At 52.0% G+C, this 19,743-nt stretch overlaps 1 protein-coding gene across 2 annotated transcripts in view; it reads left to right on the top strand.

Moving 5' to 3' along the window:
- Positions 1-19,743, top strand: part of CDH23 (cadherin related 23) — a 430,962-nt gene that overhangs the window by 200,819 nt on the left and 210,400 nt on the right. For both annotated transcript variants that reach the window (XM_024739760.1, XM_024739758.1), the window contains exons 10-11: positions 9,175-9,287; positions 10,984-11,172. In XM_024739760.1, coding sequence (XP_024595528.1) covers positions 9,175-9,287; positions 10,984-11,172 — 302 coding nt within the window. The remainder of the gene's footprint in view (positions 1-9,174; positions 9,288-10,983; positions 11,173-19,743) is intronic.

Here is a 19,743-nt window from a genome sequence, read left to right on the forward strand (position 1 = left end):
GAGAAATTCGCCTGGTTACAGAGTAAAGGTTTTTCAGGAAATCAGGAGGTTCTGATCGCAGCCCTGGCCCCTGGCAATGTCTTGCTGATCCCCATTAAAGTGTTGTCAGAGGACCAGGGGCCGCCTCTCCCTATAGGTGGGGAGCTGGATGCTGCTGTAGGTGAAGGGGCCTGGCTTGACCCTTAGCAACCCTAATATAATAGGCTTTACTATCCTTGGCTACTCAGGTTAATGTTTCATAACTTGGACCCAGATTAGTCAGAGTCCAGTCTGTGGTCTTATTACAAGAGGTGATCATTTATTGGTGTACTTGAGCTTAATGAAAACTGTCGTTCTGGTGAAACGCCTATAAGACAAGCAGACTGCAATTCCCACCTGCTTGCGGGGGACTCAAAGATCGTCTTCCCCTGACTGGTCAGTAATAACTGTAATTAACAAGATGCACTCAGCTCAGACAAACGTGTCACTGTGGTAGGGTGGGTGTGATAGTCCCAGTTGGAATTGCTAATTGGCTGACTCTTCCTTATAGCCCTGGTGCAGTTATGGTCTCTGTGATGTGTGACATTATAAGTCACCCTGGTACCATTCTGTCCTGTAACCTTCTACGCTAGCCTCAGAATGGTGCCCTGACACCCCTGCTGCAGCCCATGCATCGGTCAAAAGCCTTCGTGGAGCACCTACTATGTATCACCAGGGGCACTTGGAGAAACCGGTCCCTGCACTCCCAGGGCTTATATTCCAGTGTGGGGGCACAGACAATAAGCAAACACATTAACAGATGAAAAGAGATGTTCAGAAAGTAGAAGTGGTTTGAAGGAAATAAAACAGGATAAGGGAGAAGAGAGTGATGAGGGTGAGAGTAGGATGGTGGGGTGACTAGAGAGGGCTCCTTTGAGGCCCCCTCAAAGGTCGCCACCACCTGTGAGCTGAGACCTGAATGCAGACAAGGCACCCACAGAGCTGCTCTGCAGGGTGAGCCTTCCAGGCAGCTTCAGGGAAAGCTTTGGAGGGGCTAGGCCTAATCTGCCCCCTCCCTGATGGTCCTTAGGAGGGGCGGCAAGCTCTCGGCCTGCGTCTCCTCTGATAGAAAGCCAAGGTAACCCACACCGCTGGTTGCCATATGTTGGTCACAGAGCTGTTCAATGCAGCCCAGCCCAGGTGCCACCCGGGACTTGGCCCCCTTTGTCAGCAGGCAGCTAAGTAACAATTTTTAATTCATAAGATATCTTGCCCAAAGCCCATATCTCAGGCTGACTCCCAGTTTTCATTATGCAGTGATACAGTCTGTACCAGTCAGAGTTATGTGGCTCCACTGGACAGTGATGGGACTGCAGCTCAGCTTGTCCCACTGGCCCGGGCGGCATACACGACACACACGTTGCTGTTTAACAGCTACCCCTGGGGGGGAGGGCAGGGGGAGTCCAGGGGCCTCTGGGTAGGACAGGAGCTCTTTAGCTTAGTGAGAGCTGAGTTTAACTCCTTGTTACACCCCTTGCTCTGCCCTAGGACCAGTTATTCTCTGTGCCTTAGTTTTCTCATCTGGAAAATGGGGATAATTGTACCTATCTCATGGGAGTTTTGTGAAAATTGAAATATATTGGGCTGGCCAAAAAGTTCCCTCACGTTTTTCGTAACATCCTATATAAATATACCAAAAAACCTTTGCACAGCGCCAGGCACAATGCATGTTGGATATTGTGGGCAGGGCCCCTCCTGACTCGTTCTGGATAAGATGGGCCATAGTTGGGGCTAACCTGGTCCAATTCTTGTATTCAGAAAACAGGCATAGCAGGGAAAGAAGGGACGGGAACCAAGACAGGCACCATATAGGTGCTTTACGTACATGATCACGCCTGATCCTCACACAGTCCCGTGAGGTGGGAGCTGTTATCCACACTTTACAGATGAGGGGTTTGGCTCAAAGGAATTCACAGTTTGCAGGAGGTCTCACAGCTGGTAACTGGCAGATCTGTTGTTGGTGCTTAGGTCTTTTTTGTATCCTTCGAGTTCACGCACCGTAGGCAGTCTTCACTAGGGTGCTGATGTAACAGACTCCAGGCAGAGACTACAGCTGAAAGAGGGAGCACCAGGGGGAAGGGGGTACATATCCCAGTTCTGCTCACTTCCCTGGGGAGGATCCCTGGCCCTGGCCCTGGCCCTGGGGAGGGCCGGGTAAACGAGTCAGAGGCCAGGTGAGGGATCAGGGTCCCACTAGTCCTCTCATCCATTCAGCAACTAGCATTTGAGTGGAATGTTACTTGGGCCCAGAAAACCAACTAGATCATGAGCTCCTCATAAGCATGGCTTTTTTTTTCTTCTTTTCTCAACCCCATGGCCCAGCATGGCCAGACCCAGAGTATGCCCACACCTAGTGTGTGCTCATTGACCCTTCCTAACCCCTACGGGGGGGCGGGGGGCAAGAACCTTCAGGCCATCCAACAGATAGGGAATGAGCATCGTTCTGGGTACCATGGGGACGGAAGCATGACACCCTAGCCCTTACCCTCGAGATGATGCTGGGTCTCTGGATGTGAGAACCAGGGAGGTCCCACAGCACAGGGCTATTCTGAGGGTGCCAGCCCAGCTCTGGGGCTCAGTGGAGTGAGAGAGGCCACAACCTCCAGGACTGGCTTCCTGAGGCTGGTGACACTGGTAATGGACCTTAAGAACAGACAGGACCAAGGTGGGAGCCATTGGTTTTCCTTTAACCTGGGGGCAGCAAGAGTGGGTTGCTGTCAGCCCAGCGGAGCAGACAAAGCAATTGGAAGTCATCAGCCTGTGTTCCCACACGCACCATCAGCCACTCACTAAACTGCTTTTCGCCCAGACGCAGCTCTGCCATGGGTCAAGATGCTGCTGGGCGAGATAACAAGGGGACAAGGTGTGGGAGTGATGAGATTTGGCAGGGGCCGGGAGGAGGGGCGCCTGGGGAAGGAGAGAGCCTGCTAGCCTTGAAGGAAGGAGGAGGTGGGAGGGTGAGCCTTCAAGGCCCAAAGAGAGCCACCCGCCTTGTCTCCGAGTCTGACCGTCTACCCTCACCTTCACACCCTCCAATCTAGTTTCCCTCTCCCTCTGCCTTTGACCATCTATGAAACAGAAGCCCTTTGCTTGACTCTGCTGCGCCCTCTAGCCGCCACTCGGCCTCTCTGTTTATTACACCAATCTCCCGGCAGCAGCGCCTGTACTAACAGTTCCCAGGGCCCCCCTCAGCCGCTGTATCTCACAGTCTGACCTCCAGGGGCATCTGAAGATCCAAATGGGGGACCTTACCCACATCTTCCTTATCCTGAGCCTCTCTCGGCACTGTCTGACCCTGTCAACCATCTCTTTCTCAGAACTTCCCCTTCGCCCGCCTCTGGGCACCTGGCTCTATACTGGTTTCCCATCTGCCTCTCTGACCACTGCCTTTCTTTCTTTTTTTTTTTTTTTTTTTTTGGGCACCAGTGTAAGGCAGACTGAAATGAGGCATGTGGCCTTGACTGAGTAGCTGCCCCTTGCTGCTGGGCAGGTTTCTTTGGAGCACATTTTGACAACCTTTCAAAAAGCAGTTTCTACTCTTGTCAACTGGGGCATGTATGCTACAATGTCAGGTCTGTCCACCAAATTCAAATGAAAAAAAATTAATATATTCACACTACAGTTACCTTTTTTTTTTGCGGCACGCGGGCCTCTCACTCTTGTGGCCTCTCCCGTTGCGGAGCACAGGCTCTGGACGCGCAGGCTCAGCGGCCACGGCTCACGGGCCCAGCCGCTCCGCGGCATGTGGGATCTTCCCGGACCGGGGCACGAACCCGTGTCCCCTGCATCGGCAGGCGGACTGTCAACCACTGCGCCACCAGGGAAGCCCAGCCACTGCCTTTCTATCTACATTTTCCAGTGCATCCTCACTGGAGCCATAGGTCTGCCCTAAAGACCGGCTTGCCAGTGCCTTATCTATGTCACCACCTTTGTGCTGACAGCCCCTGTCTTCCCACTCGAGTCCCCATCCACCCCTCCCCTCCAGCTCTTGGAGGACATCGCCACGTGGACATTCTGCTGCTACATAGAACTCTATCATTTTATGAGGAATTTACCTAGAACTTTTCAGAACGTAGAGAGTTTTGAACTGGGACTCCCTCTTGAGAAAAAAGCAACTAATTTGCCACCTCATTCTATGAAGGATGACAGTCTCTTATTTGTCTCGCCCTGTTCCTTGTCCCTTAGCACCGGGCCAGGTACAGAGTGGGTGCAAACCTGTGTGTAGGGCAAACGCCTGCAGGGAGAAAAAGAGAGGCGGACATCTCACTCCAGGCCAGCCACTCACCAGCCATGTGACCTTGAACAAGTTATTTAACTTCTCTGAGCCTGCTTCCTCACGTGTAACACAGGGTGTCTTCTTCTAAAGTTATTGTGAAGACTGAGTAGTATAAATGTGCAAACGTCTTAGCTCAGTGCCTGGCACAGGGAAAGGTGTTCAACAAACTAGCTACTATTTTTTTAATAAACAGGGGAAGAGGGCTGTGACTTCCGTTCAGCAGCCTTTTGTGCTATTGCAGACTTCATTCACATCTTCTCAACCTCCCTCTTGCCAATATGAAGAGGTCTCGATGCCTGAAGCTCCTGGAGGATGTGGCTGTCCCATAAGAGAACCAGCAGAGCTAGGAATGACCTGCTTCTTCCCTTGTGTGGACGCTTTAAGTCACCAGTTCCCAGAAGTCTTAGGGTGCTCAGGGTGCAGCCTCACTCCCTGCAAGGACCCCTCCCCTGCCAGGTACATCCCCTAGGACAGCATCTGTCAACCCAGGGAAAGCAGCTGCCCTTCTGCTCAGCAGTGGGGGCTGAACAGGTGAAAGGCATCCCCCAGTGAGCCACCCCCAACCCCCTGGTCCCCATGGGACTTGGATAAAGAGTGTCTGGGAGACCAGAGGGCTGACAGGGTGGTATCAGTTTCCAGGATAGCAGAGAAACTTATGTGTATGGTTTCCAAGCCCACGGCCCCCCGGGGGAGGGAGGATGGTGGGAGAGGGGTGATAAACGAGGGAAGCAAGGAAGTGGTGACCCACCCCGAGGCCGGAACCCCTGGGTGCGATGCCCTGTGGACCTGAGGGTTTTGTTCTCAGCCTTGGCCTCAGGTCTGCCACCTTGTACATCTGGGCCATTGGTTGTGAGACTCTCCTGGCAAGAGGATGGGTTGGCTTAGTGCTCCCGCTGGGCGGAAGCTCTAGGCACAGGCTCCTGGGGTGGGGGTGGGTGGAGGAGACGGTCCATGGTGCTGTCTTGGTGCAGGACAGGCAGCCAACATTTATTGAGAGGTTCCTATGTGCCAGACACTGTATTAACTCATTTAATCCTCACAGCAACACTCTGGGGTGGGTACTATTATCACTCCCATTTTATCGACGAGGAAACTGAGGCCCAGATATGTAACTTGACCAAGGTGACCCAGCTAGCTAGTAGCAGAGCCATGATTGGAACTCAGGGCATAACTGCTTCTCTGTTCCACGTTGCTTTCCTTCAGGGGCCTTAGCTTAGCAAGTTCTTATACACTCAATAGTGTGATTTTATTCTGAATGAAGATCTTTCGTGTGAGACTGAAGACATGAACCTTGCCTGCTTTTCTCTGCTGATTCTCTAGCATTTTGCACAAAGTAGGTGCTTGATATGAAGTGGAATGAATGAGTGATCTGATCAGTCAATCAGTCTTTGAATGAGACCTGCCCTGCTTGGGGCACAGGGCTCACCTCCTAATCCCTGCCCAAGCCAGCATCCCAGTGAGTGCTCGTGTTGCCATGGTGACAGCAGGACTATCAGAGGCAGTGACTCACTTAGATGGCCTTGTCAGCTCCCTGGGTGTAACCCTTTCTGACCGTTGGTCTTGGCAGTTAGTCACTCGTACTTTGCAGGAGGCTGAGAGGTGAACTCTCCACACAGATGTGTGAAAAAGAATGTGTTTGTGTGTGTGTGTGTGTGTGTGTGCACGCACGCGAGTGCGTGTGTGTGTGTTGGGGGGAGGGTCCTTGAGTTTGAATTTGTACCAGTTGAGGGGTATTTGCCTGCAGGTTGGTTGGAGAAGGTGCCTAGGCTGGGAGAGGGGTATTTTATATGCTGGGGACAGACTCGGAGTTGGGGATGGGCAGTGTGGCCATGAGTAGGGCAAAGGTGCTGAGTACGGGACCTAACTGAGTTTGCCAGGGGTGATAACCTTATTTTCCCAACTGAAAATCACAGCACATCGTTCGACAAGAGACTTCTGGTTTGTGAATGATTTATGGGAAAAAACTGGCAAAGATAAAAGTTGAATCACATGTAAACATTGATAGCTTCCTTTATTGGGAAGAATAAATTTATATGAAACTCTGGAATGATGGGATGCCGGACAGGGGCGCTGAGGAGGCGGGGCCCATGCCTGTGTGTGTGGTGGGGAAGAGGGTGTGAGAGGCAAGCGGCTGGAGGTCTTGCCTCGGGGCAGCCCTGCAGCTCAGCATTTAGGGGCTCCGAGGACCCAGCCCCTAAAGCACCCTGCGCTGTCCATGCTTCAGCCACCTCAGCACTGATCACCCTGTCACGGGAATACCTGGTTGAGGGCTACATCCTCCACCGGAAGGTGTCCCAGGTACACTGTAGGAGCTCAATAATTGTTTGCTGCGTGGATTAGCTAATGATGAGCGGATGAAAGCACATGTCCTCGTTTCCCCAGCAGCAGAATTCCTAGCGAAAAAAACTCCTATATATTCATGCATGTATATGCCTCCTCGCAACTCTTTCCTCCCCACTCACGAGGGCAGCTGTACAAAAGCCCGCTGGAGGGTACCCAGGCCACAGGACACAGGCTTAGGCAAGGTGGAGGCTGGAGTGACGTCCCCTCCCTGGCCTGGCCCAGGTCAGAGTCTCCAAAGCCCACACTCAGAGTGACGTGAGACCCGGCCGGGCTCTGCTGTCAGCAGCTGTGTCTCCCCTGCGTCAGACAACCTCTGCAGCGGGCTGGGAGTGGGCCACCTTGCCGGCCAGCACAGAGGGGCTGAGAACGGCCCCTGCCTCAGAGTCTAAAGTTAGAGAAGGACGTTGTCTCCCCTCTACTTTTGCCCTAGTTAATCCAAGAGAGGATATGAGCCTGTGTGCGGATCCCTTTAGAGCCGGGGAAGGGGCGGAGCAGGGAGATACAGCAGCTTCCATGGGCGATCCTGGTGTCCACCTTGTGTGTTGGAGGCTTGGATGTTAGTTCTCACCTATGGAATCCGTGTCCATCCACCCCCTTCCCCAATCCCGCCTGTCTTTCAGGGTCCAGCTCAAACAACATTTATGAAGTGCTTATTTTGTGCCGGGAACTGTTCGAAGCCTGTACATGTGTATATATTTTTTCTCATTCATTTAATTCTCATAACCCTATGAGATAGATCCATTATTATCCTCATTTCACAAATGAAGAGACCAGGATGCAAAGTGGTTAGATAAGTTGCCCAAGGTCACACAGCTAGACAGTGGTGTAAGGAATTAATGTCACCTCCTCCATGAAGCTTTCCGTCTTCGAGCCTTCCTGTGTGTGAACAGCCTCTCCCTGCTGTGAACTGAGATGCTGATTCTTGTGGGTGTCAGAGCTCCCTTACGAGGCTGTAAGTGCTTCAGCGTCAGAAATCCTGGCAGAGTGACCTCTGCGTGCCCCACAGCGCCAAGCACAGGGCCTGGCCATAGGACAGCCCGTCCAGGGGACTGCTAAATATGTGAATGAATGGCAGTGAGCGAGCGAGTGTTTGAATGAACCAACACACTGGTTAATGGGGAGGAGAGGGGAGTGGAATTGAGGGTTTCCCAGTGAACTCACAGCCTGATGAGAAGGGCACAGGGCAAGTATGGGGGCCCAGGTGGGCCAGAAGCAGCCATCCTTCAGGAACATGCTTGCCACTGTGTCCCCAGCATTGTCCAGGTACCTTGAGGAACGGTCGTGAAAGCTCCCCATCTTTTAGGCTGGGTGAAATGAGCACATTAACACAGAGGAAGCAACTGGGGAGCAAACAGAGCAGGAACTACTGCCTGTAGGGCCGGAGGGGTAAGTGAGAGAGCTTAGGACCATCTTCCCGGAGCAGGAGGAGGAGGGGCTGGCCCTGGGTGGGAGGAAGACAGGAGGCAGGAATGGATCTGGGGAACCTGCGGAAGCCACTGTGAGGGCCAGGTACCTGTGGGGCAGCATAAGACAAAGCTGGTGGGTGAGAGAGGGGTGGGGTGCATTTGAGCCAGTGCCATGTGTGCGTGATTTTTGCCAATACTTTAAATACATATTTTAAATTTTAATAAATACTTAAATGCTTCTAAAATTGAATTTTGTTTTTAACTTAGATTTATCATAAAAGGAAACTTTATATCACTGCCATATAGAAAAGTAGAGTAAAGTAGAATAGACTAGAAAGAACAGAATAGAATAGGAAGTGACCGTAAAAATAAGCACAAGGGGAACAAAACAAGGCTACTGCCGTAGTCCACTGTGGCTGCCATAACAAAATACCACAGACTAGGTGGGTTATACACAGTAGAAATTTATTTCTCACAGTTCTGGAGGCTGGAAGTCCGAGATCAGGGTGTCAGCACGGTCGGGTGACGGCCCTCCTCCTGGTTCAGGTGGCGCCGTTTTTGTAAATCCTCATATGGTGGAAGGGCAAGGGAGCTCTGCGGGGTCTCTTTTATAAGAGAAGAATCCCGTTCAGGACGGGTTCACCCTCATGACCTAAGCCCAAAAGCCCCACCTGCTAATGCCATCACCTTTGGAGGTTAGGATTTCACCATATGAATTCTGGGGCGGCACAAATATTCAGACATAGCAGTCACTGAGTCCTCACTGGGTACTGCTCCCTTTGAAAGGCTCTGAGCCTGAAGCCTGCTCTCTCTCTGTGAAGAAGGAAAAGAAGCAAGTGTTAGACAGGCTGTTAAAGACATATAAGCACCAAACCAAGACTTTCTCCTTGACTCAGTCAGAGAGCCTTGAGGAAGACTGAACGGGCATAATGTTCTCATCCTGTGATTCAGGGCCATCTGCTGCCTGGGCCATGTGCTCCTTTGTACCCCAGAGCTCTCTGCGCTACTCCTGGAACCAGCACTCATTTTGAGTTACTGATTAGTCCTTAATGTCCAGAGAGGAGCCGTGGCCCCAGCCTCCTGTGCACCTGCCCGGGGCCCCAGTCACACCCTGAATTCTCCCTCTTGCAGGAAATACCAACAGCATCTTTGCCCTGGATTACATCAGCGGGGCGCTGACCTTGAACGGCGTGCTGGACCGGGAGAACCCCCTGTACAGCCATGGCTTCATCCTGACTGTGAAGGTGAGAGTGGGCGGTGGGCACCTCCATCATGGGTAGAGGGGATGCCCACGCTGTGGTGCCAGCCTCCAGTGGTGCCCAGGTGGAGGGTCCAGGAGGCGGGTCACTTCTGTTCCCTTACCCTGCACTGATTCCCGGGGCTTGTGCCCAGGGCCCCCCTCAGGAAGGGCCAACGCTTTTCACATGTGGGCCTTGTCAGGGGCCCTCTGCTGGGCATTTCTCAGCCCTTATCAACAACTGCAGAGGATTGCAACTTTCATCCCCATTTCAGGGGTGAGGAGGCACAAGTGGGTGCACACCCCGTGGTCCTCTCTATTATCCCATGATTTCAAGTTCTAATATAGCCAACTCAGATTCTTAGGTTTACCTCATTTCTGGGGTTCTTCTCCCATTTCTAATTCTTGTGGCTTCCCTGGGGCTATTACCTGGTTAAGAAAGAGCAATGCAGCGGGCAGGGGGCAGAGCTGTGGTGGTCCCCACCCCAGAAAGTGTGATGGAGCCATAGCCCCCTGCCCCCTGCAGCCCCTCACCACTCATGATTGGTTTTAATTAAAATCAATAACTTGCTGAGGCATTCCCTGGGAAACCCGTTTAGGGTACAGATGCTGCCTGGGCCACAGGGGTCCTCCCCAGCCCCAGCCTTCGATTGAGAGGAGGGGGTGGTACAAAGACTGAGGAGAGGGTCTCTGGGAAGGAGGCCCTTCCATTGGTATGGGAAGGATGGTGCAGCCTGGCCCTTCGTTGCTCTCCTTGACCTTGAGAAGGCCTGTGACAGCGATGGATTGATTAGTCCTGACTCGCCCACTGGCTCTGTCCTCTCTACCCAGATGTGCACATGTGGGCCAGCAGGGGAGGGCAAGCTAACACGGCCTTTCCCCCATCCGGAGCCAAGCCCGAGGCCTCCTCCCAGCCTCCCCTCCTGTCTCTGCTCCCTTCCTACGGAGGCAGGCAGCTCCAATGGAGAGAGCTGCTCCCTAGTCCCAGCACCAACTCACTGTGCAACCCTGAGTTCAGCTTTTCCATCTTTATATAAAATATAAGGATGAGTTCCCACACTTGGCTGTGAATGCAAATCCCCTGGGGAGCTGGTAAAAGATACCTGGTCCTGGGCCTCTTGCCCAGAGATTCTGGTTCAAAAGGTTGGGGTGGGACTGGGAATGGGTATTTTGCGGCCCAAGGACTCTGGCCCAGAGACTGGGTGCCCAGGTGTCTGAGTTCATCTATTTCTGAGTCCAACCCAGACCTTCACAGTGCCTAGCACAGTGTTCAGTCCATAGCAGATGCTGAATTAATTCTTGATTATCTGCTAGCACAAATGTTCTTGGCCTCAGTTTCATCATTTGCCAAATGAATAAAGACTCTCCCTTTGCCCCTAGATGAACCCCTAAATCTATCTTGTCTTCCCCACCCCACCTCATCCCCTTGGTTCTAGAATCCCACTGCCTGAGTTTGGTACTTTGTCTGTGTGTCCTTGTACAAGTTACTTAACCTCTCTGAGCTTCAGTTTCCCCATTGGTAATGGAGATCAGTAAAACAGGATGCTAACGATAGAATCTTCCACCTGGGATTATGGTGAGGATTAGATGGGATAATTCACATAAAGCGCAGTGCCCAGCATTGAGAAAGCCCTGGTAAGTGATGACTTTTATTGTGACTATGGCCACCTTCATCCCTGGGGTGTTTATTCCTCTATCTGCAGGGCACAGAGCTGAATGATGACCGCACCCCATCTGATGCCACAGTGACCACAACCTTCAACATCCTGGTGATTGACATCAATGACAATGCCCCAGAGTTCAACAGCTCCGAGTACAGCGTGGCCATCACTGAGCTGGCACAGGTCGGCTTTGCCCTCCCCCTCTTTATCCAGGTGGTGGACAAGGACGAGGTGAGTCCCAGAACGCATGGCCATCCAGCCCAGCACCCGGCCCGGGCTGTGCAACCCTGGAAGGGATGCCAGGGATCACTGGGCTTCCAGGTCCCCATCTATAAAATAGAAACAAACATTGCTGCAGCCTCCCCTGCTACGTTCTGAGGATAAATAAGGCTGCAAAAATTAGTAGTCTCAAAACTTTTGAACCAACCCCCCTATACCCTGTAGAAAACGTTTGAGCACACACCTCCAATATATACTTCTATATTTAGAGATGTATATACATGATCGTCATACTAACCTAGTAGGTACATTTTAAAACATACACACAAAAAATATAAAATTTAAAAGGTAGAGGCTCTTGTATCAATGGTGACTTTGGAAAAGTCTTATTGCTGCTTTTGGGGTAATACTGACCCTACCTTTTCCTTGCAAGGAGTGTAAGTGCCTTCCAGAGGATCCCAGGCCATAAAGAGACTCCAGAGGGTCCAGGACACCTGCATCCCCTTGCCCAAGGGCCAGCCAATCTTAAGAGGGAGGGACATGGGCCACGAGTGGGAGAGAGCTTAAGAGGGACAGGAGGGAGGAGGCTCCGGCAGGGCTGCAGCTCCCGTGAGCCTAGCTATGCCCTGTGTCATTAGGCCAAGGACCGGGCCTGGATGGGGCAGCTTCCATCCCTTCAGGACCCTCTCAGCCTGCCTCCAACCCGCCCCTCCCTTCGCCCTACCTCCCTTGCCCGTCAGCAGTCACAACCTTAATAGGATTTCTATTTATTACCGCTGCTTCCCTGGCCCACTCTGCTCAGGAATTCCATTAGGTTTTCCCGCCCGGGGTGTTCTCTGCAATTACTCCTCACACGTGGCCGTACTGGCCTTGCTCCAGGCCCGGTTCCTCTTCACTTCCTGGCCCCTCTCCTGTCTCCTGTCAGCTTCTCTCAACTGGACACAGTCCTCCCAAGGACTCAGGTTCACAAGGGCAAGTTGGCCTGTGTGTGTGTGTGTGTGTGTGTGTACGTGTGCGTGCACAGTCACGTTTCTGTTCATGTGTGTACACATATGTGCGTGGACACATGCCTCCACCTCCTGCCAAGTCTTTCCATACCTACCTGTCTGAGATAATTGAAGTATGTACTGAGCATCTACTGTTTTTTTTTTAATTTATTTTATTTTTATTTTTATTTTTGGCTGCACTGGGTCTTTGTTGCTGCGTGAGGGCTTTCTCTAGTTGTGGCGAGTGGGGGCTACTCTTTGTTGTGGTGCGTGGGCTTCTCATTGCAGTGGCTTCTCTTGCTGTGGAGCACGGGCTCTAGGCGTGCGGGCTTCAGTAGTTGTGGCACGTGGGCTCAGTTGTGGCTCACGGGCTTTAGGCGCGTGGGCTTCAGTAGTTGTGGCACACGGGTTTAGTTGCTCCGCAGCATGTGGGATCTTCCTGGACCAGGGATCGAACCCGTGTCCCCTGCATTGGCAGGTGGATTCTTAACCACTGTGCCACCAGGGAAGTCCGCATCTACTGTTTACAAGCAGCTATATCTGGCCACTTCAGGGAGTCCAGGAAGTGGAATCCATGGTCCCTGCCCCTTGGGGCCAAATGTGTTTATGCAAATGTAATATGTAATTTTGAAACATATACAATAATGCAGAAAGTTTAAAAGGTGGAGACAAACAAGTATAAAAACAGATTCTAACATTTTCTCACACCCCAGTGGATCATCTTGTATCCCCCGGGAGTGCAGGTCCCCCTTTGGAGACCGCTGTGTGAATGAGAACCTCAGAAGAAAATCCCATCCTAGGTTTCAGGCTGATAATAATGCCCAAGGGAAGAGACACACTGGAAGCAGCATGGGTCCAGGGTCCAGTGACTATAGGCAGTGAGGCTCCAGAGCTCAGCTGAGGAAGAGGGAAGTAGAGGCTGGGAGGATCGGGAAAGACTCTATGGTGAGAGGGGGACTAGGCCTGAGCCTTGGGGTATCATATGGTGAAAGGGTCCTCAGGAGGGGTGGTGGGTGGCCCACGGGGAGGACCGGAGGGAGAAACCTGTAAGTAGATGAAGGGAACAGGCAGTAACCCATGCAACTGATCAGGGATTGTGCAGTGGGCTGCTGGCAAGGTGGGCTGGGACATAGGCCTCGGGGGGCCTTGAATGCCAAGCCAAGGGATCAGCCGAGGCCTGTGTTCAAGGCCAGCCTTGCCATTTATTAGCTCTGTGACCTTGGGTGAGTCACTGACCCTTTCTAAGCCTCACTTTGCTCATCTGTGTAAAACAGAAATAAAAAGACAACGTATAAGTCAGTTTCTATCGCAGGAGCAAGTTAACCCTGAAAGAGCAGTTTACTTCTCACTGGGACTACCTGTCCGGCAAGGGTGGGCAGGGAGGCCCTCCTCTGTGTGGTCACGCAGGTGCACAGTCTGCAGGATCGTGGTTGCTGCAGGAAGCAGGGGGCAGCTAAAGGCTTAAGCACCAGCTCTTCTACGCTTCAGCCCAGAAGTGTGGCTTCTACTCAGGGCCCATCAGCCAGAACTAGTTAGGTGCCCCCACCTCACTGCCTGAAGGCTGGGGAATGTGGGGAAGCAGTTAAATAGTTGTCTCTGCCACAAAGGGTATCAACAAGGTGTGTGGAGAGGAGGAGGTCCGATGATACGCATATAGGACTTAGCATGGTGCCTGCCACACACAGATGTTAACCAGATGGGTCCAGGGACATCACCACCGGCAGGGCCAGAGTTCCCAGGGCCCTGCCACTTGTTGAGGGATCTCAAGGTTACTCTGACCTCTTGGGTTTTACCTCAGGCTCCCTTTTGCGGGAAGCCTGTCTGAAGCATCTGCAGGAATGCTGAGGGGCATCTGGATCCAGCCCGCCCTAGTGACCCCTCCCCCCTCAGACACAGCCATCAGCACGCCCACTGTGAACAGGATGCCCAACACCACCAGGGACCACTCTGTTGCTTTCCCCTGGGATTTGGCCAGTGTCTCTGACGGTAGAGGACTGGCCTCCTTCCCACAGCGTCCCACTTCTCCAGGGCACAGTGAGGTGCAGAGAGAGGAGGAGAGGCAGCCCAGACTATCCCACCCTAAGGTTACCTGGACCATCTTCCTGTCTCCCCATAGGGCAGCACCCAGACCACCCCAGATGTGGTCCTGGGCTGGTTCCTAAATAAGAGAGAGAGAGAGAAATTGCTTTCTCAGTTGCCCTGTTCTTTTGCATCTCCCATCTCTTCTCCACTCTCCGAAACTCTGGAGGGCTTCAGATCTGGCCAGGGAAGTGCTCCCAAAGCCTAGTCTTGGGTGCTAATGGCCAGGTCCCAGGTTCCCAAGGTGGAGTGTTCAGCCACATCGCCGACAGGAACAGAAGACAGCAGCCACAGGCGCTTGCAGCGCTGCCCAGGTGTCCAACGTCTGAGAAGAATCAGAGACCCTCAAAGGGGAATCAAGAGCTGTTGGAAAAGATTTTTTTTAATTGTCATTCTTCCAACTTCTCTTTCTGAGGGGAGACTCCATCTGTTGGGATTTGTGTCTGGGTTGAAAGTGACTCTGGATTTGCTAGGCGTGGCAGGAAAATGTTTATGGAGCAGATTTGGAGGAGGGAAGGGCGCATGAGGAGAGGTCAGATCCCTTTGTTGTAGATTCTCTAGAACATGTGATTCTCCCTTGCACTCATCATGAGTGTGATTTTGCAGTTATTAGTGTGGTGGTCTCAAGAGCATCTGTCTTCCCATTAGGCTGAATGACCCACAGGTAGGAGCAGGTCAGCTTTTGCTCACCAGTGTAACCCAGTGCCTCATACTCTGCCTGGCACTTGGGGGGCACGCAGAAGTTTATTTTGGTTGAGTTAAAAACATGATTAAATGATAAAAGAAGCAATGAGGTGGCCCAGGGCTTTAGCCAAACTGGATCATCAGTCAGTACCCTTATGCTGAAGCCTAAATCCGGCTGAGTTTGTGTAGGAAGGTGACCTCAAAGGTCCACTGTGGGGCAGTAGAGGGTGCTGATGGAAGACAGGAAGGGAAGGAGGAAGAGTTTAACCTCTCAGTCAGCCCTTTGTGGCAGTCTTTCCTAATAAGGATGCTAATCTAATTCACAAAGCCTAGATAGTGCCTGCCATCCCTTCCACATCCAAGATTCTACTCAGCCTCTCACTGAACCTCAGGCTCTGCCAGACCCTTCAAGACAACAAAGGTGCTTGAAAGAGGCCCTTTCTCTGTCCCAAGGACTGCATCCCTATTGTCAAGTCTCGCTGAGTAATTTCTTCCCCTTTGCTGGGCTATAGAAAACTTACAGAAGCCAGAGGAGAAAGGGACAGGGTGGGCTGAAACCAACAACCATCCATTTATACCGTGTGACAGTTGAGATGCAAATAGATGGTTGTAATGCAAATCACACCAAAAGAATCTCAAGGCAAAGGCCCCAGGAGTCAGCCTTGGTATGGGAGCTCATCTCTGAGTTTCAAATGAAAGGCCTCGGCAGCCTCATTCCCCCAGCTCGCCTGCTGGGCGTTCTCTTGTCTCCTCCTCGCTGCTGTTCTCGGAGGCCACAGGGAGTAGCTACGCACTCACGCACTTGGATCCCTACCATATCCTTACCCACTCCCTTGCCCTCAACATGATCTTTGCAATTTCCCCAGTTTGGTCAACTTTTCCTCTCCTGATCTTGCCTGCAGCCCTCCTCAGTCCTACCTACAGCTGCGCCAGCCACAGGCTGTCGTGTTTTCCCATCTGCACTGATCGGGAGGGTTGGCAGTCTCTGTTCAGTTGTCCTAAAAAGCCACTCTTCTACTTAGTTGCGAGTGGATTATCTGCCTCCTGCCTCCGAAGGGCTGGGGGCCAGAGGCGGGGAGTGTGGAAGCGCATCCGTGCCTCTGGCTGCTTTACAAATTCCAGCAAAGGGGATTGTTGTTAAATGCTGTTTCTGTACTATGTGCGACCCCGCCCAGTTGGCTGGGCTAAAAACGGACAGTTCCTCTCACATGCTCATCAGGGGAAACGCCATCCGTGTTATATCCTACCTTTATTCTCAGGAGTTGGGAGCATTTGATCCACTTTACTTCTGACCCACAGCTTCTCAGAACAGATTGGCTGCTGTCCTTGAGAATATGTTTGCAGAGGAGAAGGGTCGGAGTGGAGAGTGGGGTGCCAGTATCCCCCCAGAGAGGCCTCGGCTGCCCGGTTCTGCCCTATTCTGGGAATTGCAGTCATTACAGAATGGCCTTCAGACCTCATTAATTTGCGGGCTGCCCGCTGCCCCCTGGCCTTTGTGAGGGACGATATTGAAATGTACACAGGTGGGAGATGATGCATTCATTCACTCAACAAACGTTATGGTGCCAGGCCTGCCAGCCACGGGGAGGTGTTCTTCTGTGACTGTGAGCCCCAACGGGAGCCAGCTGATGTGTTCTGAGTCATCTTTCTTTAGGAGCCCCCTGATGGCTGTGTTAAAAATGGGCTGTCAGGGGCCATGGGTGGAAGCAGGGAAACGCAGCAACGTCTCCCGCACAGAAAACCCTCCCACCTCCCTTGACCACCTGTTCCAGCCGGCAGGTGCTTCCTAGCATCTTACTTGAGGCTCTCCTGCCCTATAGCCAATTTTCTCTTAAGGTGTTGGCAAGAAGCCAGAGAACGCCAGGCCCCTTACAATGAAACCAAGAAGTCCGCTAGAAACCGCCTCCAGAACGCTTCTCAGGACACTGAGTGGCTGTCTTCCGCCTTTGTGACTGAGGCTCTCCCATGTTCAAATCGACCCAGGGTTTTGAACTCTGACTATAGCACTCTGCTACCAGACCTGTCCGGAGCTCCCGGAGAAGATGGTGCTGGAGCGAGCAGGGAAGCCCAGTCCCACCCCTCAATCACAGAGGGATTCCAGGCAAGTTATGTCCCCACTCTGTGCCTCAGTGGCCACCGCTGGGAACCATGGGTTGGAGCAGTCAACCTGAAGACTATAAATCCTAACACTCTTTTTGTCCAAGAGGACCTGGGTGGGAAGGGGGAGGGCACCGCCTGAAGCTTCCCTAACCCTAACGCTAACCAACCCCCGACATTGGCCCATCCTCCCCCTCCCCGAACTTGCTTCAGCCACTTCTGCTCCCCTCTTTGGGCAAAGGGGCCTGGCACTGCTGTGGGCCTCATGCCCTGCCCCCAGCCTCTCCCTGCTTTTTTATTAGATACCACCTGGGGCAGCCTGGCCCTTCATGGGTTAGGAAGAAAGAGCCAGCTAGAGTGGTTACAAATAAGGGCTTTGAAGCCAGACTGCCTGGGTTCAAATCCTGGCGCTGCCACTTTTGTTCTGTGTAACCTTAGAGGACTCATTTGTCCTCTCTGATCCAGTTTTATTATCTGCAAAATGGAGGCAATAATAATGCTTAGCTCATAGAGCTATTATGAGGATTAAATGGGTCAATATGTGTATTTAGAACAGTGCCTGGCCCATAAAAAGCACTCTTTAAATCCTAACAATTCTTATTCCCAGCCCTGGAAGATATGTGTGTTATTGTGTCCTTTCTAGGGAAAACGAAGTTGAGGTTCAGAGAAGTTAAGGGGCTTCCCCAAGGTCACACAGCCGGTGGGTCTCAGAGCTTGGCTTTATACACTCCTGTGCCTCTTGCTCATCTCCCTACTTACAGCCATGACTCCCCATTCTCAGAGGTTTGGTCCCACCAAGCAGGTGGTCTCCCACCTCCAGCATGGCTGGTGGGAAGGCGAGGGGGAGGTGAGGCATTGGGGGCAGCTGCACCACAGAGGTGAGTGGGAACACATCTGGCAGGAGCTAATTCCTATTTCAGGCAGGAGATGACACTATTCATTTGTTTGAGGGGCATTGGGAAAAAAAAAACAAACAAACAGAATTACCCACCTCCCCAAGGAGAAACCATCACCAAACAGATAAGTAAAAGAAAGCAAATGACAGGGAGAAAAGGCCATATTCCAGAATATTGGTTTTATTTGTAGGCATGAGGGGGCAGTGAGAAGGGGAGGTTGCTCTCGTTCTCCTGTTAATCTTGGCTTTATTTTTATCCATCACCCTCATTTTCCATTCCACATGTGTTCCAGGCCTGTCAGGGAGCCCAGCCCGCAACCTTGTATTTATTTAAATTCATTTTCGCATTTGTTTCTGTTAGTCTGTCCAGCCTGCGGTTCCTCTGGCCCTCCTCCCCACACAGCCCTGCAAGGTTGTGGGGTGGGCCCCATGGGCCCCTCCCAGGCGTCCTTTTAGTCCAGGGGTTCTTAATCCAGGATGGGAGCCCACTGACTCGCCAAGGCATCCTTGACCCTGAATGGAGAAAAATCTGCGTCTTTATTTTTGCTAACCTCTACCTGAACTTTCATACTCCCTTTAATTATGAAATAGAAACAAACCACAGCGGCCTTAGTAGTACCTGTGACTCTGAGCCCAAGAGAAATCTCAGATATTTTCATATCGCATTACAGGTGTCACAGGGATCTCAAAATATCATTTACACTCATCAGTACTTGGAAATTACGGTGTATATTAGACCTGCTGCCGAATCGCATTGTTTTATGCATTAAGAAGCACATACTTCTACTCTAACACCCTTTTTAAATGCTTTGATAACTGTATTTCAAGATAATTAATTGACATTGTGGTCCTGAGTGTTTTATTTTATGCAATTAAAATGTTATTCTCTTAAGGGGGTCTGTGGGGGTTACTAGACTGTAACTAGGGTCCATGGCACGAAAAAGAGGGAAGACTCCTCCTTAATCCCTGTCCTCACTAACTGCCCCCCTTCAGCTGGACTCCCTCCTTGGGCTTTTGCTGTAAGGCTGACCTTCCAGTGGTTCTCAGAGTTGCCATCCTGAGCTGCACATCCATTTGGGGTGAGGTGGGGTGAGAAAAGAGAGGCCACTTTCTCCATGTCATACATTCAGCTGAGGGTCCATTTTCCGGCTCTGGACCCTCCAGGCCACTGTTCAACTGGGCCCCATAAATCCACCTACCAGCATCTACTTTGCAGTAGAGGCACAGGAAATATACATCCCTGGCACCCTAGGGAGTGATCCCAGCTGCCCTACACTCTCCCTACCTGCTGATGTGACCCAACACATGGACCTCTGCTTTCCTATTTTCCAAAGCAATTTGAACTAGAAACCAAAGTCTAGAAGCAGTGACGAGAGATGAGGGAGAGAGGGGAGGGCAGGCTGCCAGCATCGGTGGAGGCAGATGTAGGTTTCTGCTCCCTGTGGATGTGTGATTATCCAATCATCCAGGCCCTTCTTTCCCCTCCATTAGGGAGATAACTGGGATCTGGCTGGAAAGGACCCACCTCCCACTGAATCCCCCGCGGGGTATGAGGGAAGTAGATGAAATGCCTCCAGCATCCTGTACCTCTCGCCCAGCTTGTGATTTCATCACTGAAGTAAAGCAGAGAGGAGGTAGAGCACGAGGGGTCTGGCCCAGGGAACTACCAAGGCACGGCACATTGCCTAACCCCTCTCCCCCCAGCCAGGTGCCCATCCTGGCTACTCCTATTTCTGAAAGGTTTTCTGGTGGTTCTGTTGCAAAGCAGGGGTTAAGTGTCCACCCAAAGCACAGTCAGCATAGCTGGGACCTGGGACCCGTGGTGCCTGGGTGAGCACCCCT

The sequence above is a fragment of the Neophocaena asiaeorientalis genome, unplaced genomic scaffold (genome assembly GCF_003031525.2).
Source record: "Neophocaena asiaeorientalis asiaeorientalis breed wild unplaced genomic scaffold, Neophocaena_asiaeorientalis_V1.1 scaffold501, whole genome shotgun sequence".
In the NCBI taxonomy this organism is placed as follows: domain Eukaryota; kingdom Metazoa; phylum Chordata; class Mammalia; order Artiodactyla; family Phocoenidae; genus Neophocaena; species Neophocaena asiaeorientalis.